Below are 11977 nucleotides of genomic sequence, written 5' to 3' on the forward strand. Positions count from 1 at the left end.
GATAGCTCAGCAGTTTGAGCATTGGCCTGCTAAACCCAGGGTTGTGAGTTCAATCCTGGATGGGTCATTTAGGGATCTGGGGCAAAAATTGGGGATTGGTCCTGCTTTGAGCAGGGGGGTGGACTAGATAACCTCCTGAGGTCCCTTCCAACCCTGATATTCTATGATTCCTAGCTTCAAAGGGCTTTTCAGATGTTAACTAATTAATTCGTAGAGTCATTGAGTTTAAGTTTAAGGCCAAAAGGAACCATTATATCATCTAGTCTGACCTCCTCTATAACAGAGCCATTAGATTTCACCCAGTTACCTCTGTATTGAGCCCAATAACTTGTGTTTGGCTAAAGCGTATTGTTGAGAAAGGCATCCAGTCTTGATCTGAAGACATCAAGAGATGAAGAATACACCACTACCCTTGGTAGTTGTTCCAGTGGTTAATCACCCTGACTCTTAAAAGGTTGTTCATCTTTAATTTGAATTTGTCTGGCTTCAGCTTCCAATCATTGATTCTTGTTACCCCTTTCTCCACTAGATTCAAGAGCCCTTTAATACCATGTATTTTCTCCCTATGAAGGTATAGATACAACTATAATCAAGTCACCTCCCAATCTTCTTTTCAATAAAATAAACAGATTAAGCTCTTTAACTCTCACTGTAAGCCATTTTCTCCAGCCCTTCAATCATTTTTGTGGCTCTTTTCTGTACCATCTCCAATTTCTTAATATCCTTGTTAAAATGTGGACACCAGAACTGGATGCATTATTGTAGTATCATTGTCACTAATGCTATGTACAGGGATAAAGTCACCTCTCTACTTCTATTCACTAATCCCACTTATATATTCAAGGACTACATTAGCATTGCATTAGGAGTTTGTCCTCTCTATGACCCCTAAATCCTTTTCAGAGTCATTGCTTCTTCCATTCTTTAGATATTAATTCCTAGATGTATAACTTGCATTGGCTATATTAAAAACACAGTTTGTTTCAACGGGCCCAGCTTACAAGTGATCCAGATCACTCTGAGTGACTGCCCAGTCCACATAATTATTTAATACTCCTCTTGTCTTTGTGTCATCCATAGTATTATTGCAATGATTTTATATTTACTTCCAGATTGGTATTTCCTTTTGCTGCTTTTCTTTCTCACTCTTGTAGTATAATTTGACTTTAGTCTTTCATTTGTCTAGTCCCCTAGTACCTTTAGTTCTGTACTGTCTAAGTCAACACGTTGAAGCAAATTTTCTCTGCATTGCCATATTAAAGACAATTCAACAAACCCCCAAAATCAAGACTACTACCTACAGCAGGTGGATTTAGGAGCAAGTCTTTAAAGTACTAAACAAGCTTTCTGTTGTGTGTTCTGAATATTGTTTTAATGGCCAAGTCAAAGGACTGCGAAAGGATTACTGTCAGCTAATAAATAGCAGGTGGCCGCGGGCACCTAACGTGCAGGGACCTAGCAATAGTGCTATGTGCTGTAGCACAGGAAACCTACAGCTGGGTCAGTTGCTGGTCTCAATCGCAAAACCCCTGAGCTAGCAGGGGCCCGGGGCACTGTGGAGGCAGGCATTCACTAGCCTGCAGGAAATACTTTACACTGCTCCCTGTGAGGAACTGCATAATTGTGATGCATCTGGCCAATAGGTGTAGTTTATATGGGCTCCCAAATGCATGATCCATTCCTCAGTCAGAAAGATGCTGGCTGCATCACAGTATAGGTATTGCCAAGCCAATTCTGGGGGGCAAATCCAAATAATCTGTTTTGTTACCAGGTTTTCAGTCCCTAGCAAACTCTCAGGATAGTTGAAGTTTACTCACATAATTAGCAGGGATTGTCTCATATACCTACTTGCATTCCAGAGAACTGCCTGGTGAACTCCTTCTTCATCCTTGAAGATATGTGCCTTGAGAAGCCAAGTTTCAGTTCTCAGTTGCTCATTATCTGTCTTCTGCACTGCTACATTCTGATTCTCCCAGATTTCCTCTACCTTTGCAATTAAGAGGAAGAAGGAAGTGAGGTCAAATTATTCATGGTCCTCATCTAGGTATATGCCTGCTCCCCATCTTGCAGGTCCCACCTAAAGGCCAAGGACAATCAAAATCCTTCAGGAGAGCAGAGGGAGGGCTCCTGTGTTGTATTTACAGACAAGATGGTCTGGTGGTCCCATCTGGCCCTAAACTCTATAACTGTGACTCAGAATCCGCCTACCTTTTGCATCTGCCTATGGAGCTGTTTAAGAATGTTGGGTGAAGAAAGCTGCACCATTCTAAACATGTCTACCCTGCAGACAAAGGAATTTGGGAAGTTAGTGTGCCTCCAAGAGGCAAAATACCCCCGAGTTATCCCCTCAGGTAGTGCAGATCCACATAGTGAGGGCTATGGCTAAATGTCACAATCTAACCCAATGGTTCAACGGGAAGATACTTGGGGACTGTTATGGCAACACCTCAGAGTAACGGATTTAAAATTGGTGAACCCACTTCTATGCAAAAGAGGTGACTGAACAGAACCATTATGAAATTTCAAGGGGAAAAAGATTAGATGAGTCTGAATAAAAATGATGGATCTGAACCCTCCCAGACCTGGCACTTTGAAATCTGGATGACTGTCCAAACCTTCCCAAATTTTAGGATTTCAGATCTGACCCGCTACATGGGAGGTTTGACCTGCAAACTGAGATTTGAAATCAGATCTGGACTGGGCTTTGGTCCAGGCACATCAGTAAGGAAGAACAAACAAAAGCCATGTTCATAGTGATGATATACATTTCCTTAATAGATCACATTTATGAAATGACTATACTGTTCATGTGCCGTTTCTATGGTTTGTATTATGAATCACTCATGATTGGACCTCCGATAGCTGACCTCTCTATCAACAATGAAACACTGAGAATGAAAAATCCTCATGCTTATTCAAGCGGACCTGTACTTTTCCGCTATTTCTATTACTGTCTCCATTGGTACATGCGTGCAGTGTATTGCACCAATAAACAGAAGAGAAAGATGCCAAATTAAAACAAAAATGGCTTTCATAATCTCTTTTTTCAAAATCCATCATTGGAAACATAATGAACTGTGATACACGAGGTAGGCAGGCATTAAGAAATTGGCTTACACTCTTTGAATCAGATGCCTGACTAATACCTACGTTTCCAATAGCATGTTGAAATAATCCATTAAAAAAATTTACCAAGGCATTTTACACTTTAATCAGACACAGCAATAACCACATTATAGGAGCACTGAATTTACTGTACTGTGGCAGACTCATCTAGTACCCTCCAGCAGTAGCCAGAGGCTTATGTTTTAGACATCAAGGAAAGAAAATAACCCAAGTATATCTTCTTGGGTGGGCAGTTCTGTACACGGGAAGAAGGGGTCCTTTCTTGACTTCTATAGGTAGCCTGAAGGATGAGATGAGGCAGCCCTGTTGTCTTGCACAACTATAAATGTTGCTGTGTCTATTAGATTATCCTTCCCTTATGAAAAAACTTGCTACAGTATTTGACTCAATGACCTAGTAAGGCAGTGAATGCCACAGGCTGACTATATGCTATGTAATGCCGTACATCCTTTTATTTGCTCTAAATTGAGTGCCGCTTATTATCATTGTGTTCACATGTTCTCTTGTTATGGGACAGTTTAAAAGGAAAGATGTTCTCACTATGGCCTTCATAATTTGGAACACTGCACATCTGCACAATTAGGTCCCCTTTAAATCTTCTTCCTTCCAGGCTAAATCGTTCTGTTTTTACTGTCTGTTGTCCTGCCATACGTCTAACCCAAGCCATACAACAAACGTGCACACTACAGAAATCTTTGCTTTTCCCCCTACATGGCTTTCAGGCCTTCCTTTTGCTCTCTTCATCCTCCCCTTTGCAACCACCCCACAGCATACTTCTCTCTAGTGTTCCTGTTAGCAAAATTAGAGAGTTGTGCTATGCAGCACCCGGCAGAGAAAAGACAGATGGAGTTCAGAGTTCTGGAGGCCTTTCAAATGGAATGCTTATTTCCTGCCAGGCTGGGGATTAACGGAAAGGCCCTCTGTCCTAGAGTGGGAGACACAGGGTAAGGAATCCCATCCATTTAAGAGGAGGGAGTGGAAGGAAAGGGAAACCCAATGCTATATTTTCTTAAGATAGCAGTAGTTCCTATGCTGAACAAACAGCAGACTGTAGGGCTCCTTCAGCAGAGGACTTGGCTCCTTTTACACAGGAATTCTGCTTTAATCTGCCACTGTGTCCAAACCAGACTTTCCATTGTGCCCATTCTGAGTTTTAAGCTCCTAATATTAGCATAAAGAGGTTTGTACTTTTAATTCCCAGCATTGCAGCCATTGCTATTATCCCTTTTTAGTGAAAATCTTGTTTTTGCTTGGACTGCTTCCATACTTCATTTTCATCTCTTGTTCTTAGCTGTGAAAATTCAGTACTTCTGAACAAATTCCATCCGAAATATTGATGGCGCCCACCAACACATCATGAGCATTCTCCAGCAGCTCCTACATATAGTTTAAATATTTCTTCTGAAAGCTATTTGTTTTAATTGCCAGTGGGCTGGTTCGCTCATGGGTAGGATAGAGGCCATCCCCATGCAGCAGGGTATCCACAAAAAGCATAATTTTCCAATGCCCAATAGATTGGAGCCCTCCTTTCTACATCACCACCTCAATCCCACAAGAGATTTTTTGGTTGCCCAATTAGAGGATTCTGTGTGTAACGGGGTTGCATTTCTGAAAAGGCTAAAGGAGAGGCTGTAGACATAAGCTTTTATTTAGCAGTCTAAGTTCAGGGTCAGATGCTGATCTCCATCACTAAGATTAAAAATTCAATAAACAAAGATCAGAACCTGGCCCTCAAGGAAATATAAGAGAGGTCCTGGAACCTGTAATTTTTGAAATATGTTCCACAATCATGGCTTCCTTCTCATCACTGTTTTACAGTGCTGATTATCTTCTTCATGGCATCTGATATCTGAAGTCAAGTCACTGCTTGGTTCTCCTGGTCCTTCCCCCCAAAAAAAGAAATGTGTACAATCGTAATAATTAAATCTCCTACCATCATGCCCTGCCCCTCTCAACCACTCAACGTAGACAGGTCCCCAGCCTCTGAAGAGAATTCATTGCTACAAATACCAGAAGGAAATCTTGTCTAAAAATTTCCCTTTTCCTTTCTGGGACACATCTGCCATGCATGTATTTATACCCCCAGAGGTCACCTGCTGTTGCCTCTCCAGCTTAGTTGGGCACACACAGGCTCTCACAGAACAGTGACCAAACAGTCCAAATCAGCTGTTGGCAGCAGCTCAGCCATGCACCAGCTCTCAGCCATATGCTCAGCACAAAGTATGTTGGCTTACAAGTGACACACATACAAATACAGACATATTTTCAGAATGGAACAGCTTCTTCTGTAGCCCTGCACATACCATATATCAAAATTGCTTTCTTTGCCAAAGTGAAAATCTAACAAGGAACTGAGATAACTTTTACTTAAGGAAACCACATTTCTGAACATGTAGGAATGATATCTTTCTCTCTGCATGTCTCTTACTAGTGTTTCCTCATCGATATAAAAGAGAGCACCTATGCTTTTATCTCAGTTCTGTGACATAATCGTAACTTACAAAGTCTGCTTTAAATAGGAGTACTAACAAAGGAGACACTGTAGAATAAAAAGCTGCAAACCAGAAACATTAGAGACACTGCAAAAGAGCAAAGCAAAGCTCCAGGGAGTGTTGACATTCACTTCCAGAGATTTGTGCCTCTGACATAAATTTCATTATATAATGCAGCAATGTCTTGCATATGAAATGCCACACTATTAACCTGTTTAAGCCTGGCTTATGTATGTTTAAGCCTGGCTTGCCTTTGCCATGGAAAACTGCATTTTTCCTGAAAAATGGCTGAAAGTGGATTTGAATGGTATGAAAAAGAGTTCCATACTTTATGGGGTGTTTTAATAATAACTGTTGCAGAAAATGATACCTTGTTTGTCTTTGGGGGAACTGTGTTTGCCTTGAGACCCAGAGCCATCACTCTTTGATAAGGGAAAAGGTGAAGCTCTCCCTCTGGCCATATACAGGATTTTGTAGGGCTCTGCTGGAAATAATTTTTCTAATAAGATTAAAGTTTGCCATGACACGGTTTCCACACAAGCATTCCTTTGTTACATTCCTTTGGTTACATCCAAAATATACACATATGGAGAATACTTCAAACAGGTGCAGGCCCAGGAGACACATCCCCATCATGGTGTGACTCCAGAGGGGTACAGTAAAGCTCTGACAAAGCACCCTTACCAATTCTACCCTAGCCAATACAAATTAAACACAAACAACTTTTCTTTTTCATAATTTCATTCGTTTTAATCGCAGGCTCTAGGCCTATCACTCCTGCTAAAATCCAAACTCAATTTAAAACCATAGCTCACTCTGGCCTGTATTTTTACAGGCCCACAGGAGCTGTCCAACAGGTATTTCAGAGCTGTGGCCACCTTTTCTATCTCCAAGGATTTTGCTGTTGTAGGCAAAATATAAATTACCTCTCAAAGTCTACAGTCAATCACACAGCAAATAAGGACATTCAAATTGTTACTATGCTTCACAACATGGCTTCTCAAAAGTTCCTAGTGAAGACAGAACTCAGATCGTTCTGCTAAAGGAAGAACATAAGAACGGCCATACTGGGTCAGACCAAAGGTCCATCGAGCCCAGTATCTTGCCCTCTGACAGTGGCCAATAGCAGGTGCCCCAAAGGGAATGAACAGACAGGTTATCATCAAATGATCCATGCCCTGTCACCCAATCCCAGCTTCTGGCAAACAGAGGCTAGGGACACCATTCCTGCCCATCCTGGCTAATAGCCATTGATGGACCTATCTTCCATGAATCTATCTAGCTCCCTTTTGAACCCCATTATAGTATTGGCCTTCACAACACACTCTGGCAAGGAGTTCCAGAGGTTGACAGTGCATTGCATGAAAAAAATACTTTCTTGTGTTTGTTTTAAACCTGCTATCTATTAATTTCATTTGGTGGCCTCTTGTTCTTGTATTATGAGAAGGAATAACTTACACTTCCTTATTTACTTTCTCTCTACCACTCATGATTTTATAGACCTCTATCATATCCCCCCTTAGTCGCCTCTTTTCCAAGCTGAAAAGTCCCAGTCTTACTAATCTCTCCTCATATGGAACCCATTCTATACCCCTAATCATTTTTGTTGCCCTTTTCTGAACCTTTTCCAATTCCAATATATCTTTTTTGATATGGGGCAACCACATCTGCACACAGTATTCAAGGTGTGGGCGTGCCATGGATTTATATAGAGGCAATGTGATATTTTCTGTCTTATTATCTATCCCCTTGCTGATTCCGAACATCCTGTTTGCTTTTTTGACTGCCGCTGCACATTGAGTGGAAGATTTCAGAGACCTATCCACAATGACTCCAAGATCTCTTTCTTGAGTGGTAACAGCTAATTTAGACCCCATCATTGTATATGTAGAGTTAGGATTATGTTTTCCAATGTGCATTACTTAGAATTTATCAACATTAAATTTCATCTGCCATTTTGTTACCCAGTCACCCAGTTTTGTGAGATCCTTTTGTAGCTCTTTGCAATCTGCCCGGGACTTAACTTTCTTGAGTAATTTTGTATCATCTGCAAATTTTGCCACCTCACTGTTTACCCCTTTTTCCAGATCGTTTATGAATATGTTAAATAGGACTGGGCCCAGTACAGATCCCTGGGGGACACCACTATTTACCTCTCTCCATTCTGAAAACTGACCATTTATTCCTACCCTTTGTTTCCTATCTTTTAACCAGTTACCAATCCATGAGAGGACCTTCCCTCTTATCCCTTGACTGCTTATTTTGCTTAAGAGCCTTTGGTGAGGGACCTTGTCAAAGGCTTTCTGAAAATCTGAATATACTATATCCACTGGATCTCCTTTGTCCGCCTGCTTGTTGATCCCCTCAAAGAATTCTAGTAGATTGGTGAGGCATGATTTCCCTTTACAAAAACCATGTTGACTATTTCCCAAGAAGAATCTCCTTTCACAAAATAAGAAAATAATAGTACTAGTAGCATGAGATATGCTGTTTATAATTAAATACCTACAAAATGTATAACAACTCCCAGAGACCTTTTAGCCTACCTTACTTTCAAAAGGCAACTACCACTGACATCAATGAGGCTGTGTCCATTGACTTTAATAAGAGCTAAATCGAACAGAATATAACTAATTGGACAGCTGCTTAACTTATTGATTATCTGGTTTAAACTTCTTGTCCTCCCATTCAAGGCCCTACTGTCCTCCTCAGCCTCCATCTCCAACTTTGTCTTTTAGTGTGTCAGTCTAATCCTCTCCCTCACTGATGTCAGTCTCAATGCCCCGTTCATCTGTTTCACACACAAATGGCCCCATGAATTTTTCCATGCTGCGCCATAAGCACAGGATATTCCTATTCTGGGAAGCCAAGCCAATCCCTAATAAAGCCCTTGATCTGTGATGTCCCCAAGAAGCAAGTCAACAATTTTAACATTTAAAAAAAAAAATCCTAGCCATCCCCTTCCTTTGAGCTTCCCAATGTTGATTCTCCATCTCTTGATATAATCAAATCAAGACTAGGTGCCTTTCTGGCATATATGGTTTAGGTGAACATATTAGATGGGGGTAACTGGGTTAAATTTTACAGCCTGTGATATACAGGAGAGCAGACCAGATGATCGAATGGTTCATTCTGGCCTTAGAAATCAATTAATCTATGACTAAATCTCTACGTCTGCTTTATTTAGCCTGTAAGTTCTTCAGGACATAGAGTGCCTGTGCTTTGTGTGTTGTATAGTGTTAAATACCCTATAAGGATTAAACAAATAACTAATGAAGTTGAGTCACTGAAAGAGTTAACCTAAACACACTTTGTTACTGGTTTGTTCAGTACTTCCATGATACTGCTTAGAGCTCATGGACAGTAGCTTTACATCTGTTCCTTTTATTTTCCTTTCCCTTCCTTTCCTAGAATCTTTAACAAAAGAAAATAGCCAGCAATCCAGAAGAGGAAATTTTCCTCAGCAGAGAAAATAGCCTACAACTGGCTTCCCATAAAACAGTGAAAATTACACTGTGAGCAAAAGTAGCAGAGGAGATAAGTCAACCTGAGGTGCTCTTGGGAAAATCTTTAGTGGCAGATATAAGGACGATATAATTGCTAAAGATGAGCCGGTTTTTCTTTTATCTCAATAAAGCACTTTTGGATGAAAAGATTGGAAAGACAGGAGCAATACAATAGAAAACGCCTGTTACAATCTTACTTACATAATTTCATATAAAGGAGCATTGATGTATGAAGTGTAAAATGAATATGTTGAATACTGAAAATAAAGCATTACAGAAAACAAATTATGCTTACTCCCCAGCTATAAAGAAGCTTAATGTTTGATTAAATACATTTGCCTGGTGAAGAGAGGCATTGATTTTATAAAACACTGAGTGTGCAATTTCAATAAAACAGAAAACTCCCTGTCACTGGATCTTTTATGCAATGTGGCTCATACAGCTAAATCTTAAATTGTTTTGTATATCCTTTTGCGTAGGAAACATTTTCCCAATATCACAGACATTAGCTGAAAATGCTAAACATGGAGCTCTTATTATACGTTTCCTCTCTTCCCATTCCCTCTTGTCTCTTTTATGTCATAGTGTGTCTAGCTAAGCTGGTATGGTGCCATATTTGACAGACTCTGAACATCAAATGGCTTTGTAGACACACTAATCTAAAGTGGATGATGGCTGAATGAATGGACTGATGGGTGTCTAAGCACAAGCCATCTCCTAGATTTTCCTTTAATTGCATGATTATCTTCTGCTTTATTATAAAATTATCTGTTGTAATAGAGAAACTTGTTAGCACCAATATACATATTATGGGAGATATTCCTTGACAGACTTCACAGATATTTGAAGCCCATTTTAACCCATGCTGGTCCACCGCTTACAACAACATTACCTGAATGGTGTAATCCCATTGCCAGACTGCTAACTAGCCCTAGAGCATATGGAGTAAGTATATATATAGTGTGTGCATTAAACTTTGTGAATAACATTTAGAACCTGATCTAAAGCCCACTGTAATTAATGGAAGCGTTTACATTATTTGATTTCAAAGGGCTTTGGATCAAGCCTTTAACAAGGCTAGAAACTATATGGCTGTCATTTCATAGTGGCGGATGGGGTGAAAAAGTACAGCCACATTTTCAAAAGTGGCTACTAAGTATTAGTACTGTGGGTTTTCGGGTGACCTACTTTAGATACCTAAGGCCTGGTTTCCAATGGTATGCAGAAGGAGGAGACTGTAGGCAGCCCCTTGCTTCAAACTGATAAAAATCAAAATGAGGTCACTGTAATTAATAGTTGATATTAATCATTAACACTGAAAATATTAAAATGGAATCCCATCCCTTCCATTTCTGGGAAATTGCCACTGATTAGGGTCCCTTTTCCTTTTTAAAACACAGGAGCAGCTGAAGGATGATGACATGGACTGTATCGTGAATAATGATGAACTGACTATAAATTATGAAGCCCCCAGTCCGGTTCCAGTGCCGGCACAGGCCAGAATAGACTCACCCCAGACTCCAGGCAAGGAAAACATTCATGAAGGAGACCTTGGATTAGGAGGATGTGAACTCCATCTTGAACACACGCCAGCACAAACCCAGTTGAATTAATTGGCATGAGCAGTGCAAATGTAATCACAAGAAATGCATGGAACTGAAGGAATACAAGCCAAACTTATGAGGCAGTGTTGGTAAGAAGCTAGAAAATATATTAAAAGCATAAATTGAAGAGAATCAAAACCTTGTCAAATGTATCTTCTAGTGCCTGAAGAAATGAGGATTTATTATTATCATCATCCATATCTGCTACACAACTAAATGTAATGTTTTGACAGTGGCAATTTTTATTAATGAAATTGAAGGCACTGTCTGCTACAGGCATATTACAGATGCACTCACAGCGTCAATTGTACTTGGTGCGCACATAAAGACACAGATTTCTGAATGTTGTTCTCTTTGTTAATTAATTCAGGTGTGGAGGAGAGATATTTGATTAACACGACCATGCTCAGATGATCATAGAACTTTTTACAAAGTTGCTCCTGGGCAGATATATCACCCATGGGACAGGTGGAAATTTCTTTTGTACAAATGCAAACTTTGGGCAGCTACTTTCTCTGTACAAAGGTTTAAGACTCCCACTTAATGCTTACAGCATTTGGCATTTTCTAGATAGTCAGTCGAATTGGATGCTTCAGCAAAAATAAGTTTCACACCCTGGGCTGCAAAGGGTTAATTCAGAACACAAAAACTGGGCATTGCTATATTAGCCGTTCAAGCTAAATAAATCAATAACGGAACTTTTTATTATTATTTTGATTGATCATGATCACTATGGTATACAGCAATTACACTTATCCCACAATGCATTTGTTGCTATAGCTTGGCAATAGGTTTTTATACACAGCTTGTGTGATGGGAACAATTTATGTTTTTTGTTGTGTAAAAACATTCCAAGTTTGTATTTTGATTTGAGCTTCTTGGGAGCTGGGTTTTATTTTGTTTGGTGGTGTGTGTGTGTGTATTATATATATATTATGTATTATGTATATATATTATATATATACAAAAAATCATGCAAAAGAGTTTACTTTTTAAGATAAGATTTTTCAAAGTGAGATGTGCATAATCACACATTTACATTTGGCACTTAGATATTACAGTGATAAGTAAGATGGTAAAACCTAGATAGACAAATGAGAGAAAGATTTAGGTATGGAAATACCAGCTCTGTTTGCATAAATTCAGCATATGAATTCACACATGGTCAGTCATGCACCTAACAGATCATGATGTACCAGTATCAGGCATTTGCACATATAAATTGGGTATTGTGAATGCATGTGCACAG

At 39.7% G+C, this 11977-nt stretch overlaps 1 protein-coding gene across 1 annotated transcript in view; it reads left to right on the plus strand.

The window, feature by feature from the left end:
* Nucleotides 1-11538, plus strand: part of SLC9A9 (solute carrier family 9 member A9) — a 309971-nt gene extending 298433 nt beyond the window's left edge. The window contains exons 16-17 of the mRNA XM_074963818.1: nt 9964-10069; nt 10525-11538. Coding sequence (XP_074819919.1) covers nt 9964-10069; nt 10525-10737 — 319 coding nt within the window. The 3' untranslated portion in view covers nt 10738-11538. The remainder of the gene's footprint in view (nt 1-9963; nt 10070-10524) is intronic.
* The last annotated feature ends 439 nt before the right edge of the window (nt 11539-11977 follow it).

Source organism: Natator depressus, chromosome 9 (genome assembly GCF_965152275.1).
Source record: "Natator depressus isolate rNatDep1 chromosome 9, rNatDep2.hap1, whole genome shotgun sequence".
NCBI lineage: Eukaryota > Metazoa > Chordata > Testudines > Cheloniidae > Natator > Natator depressus.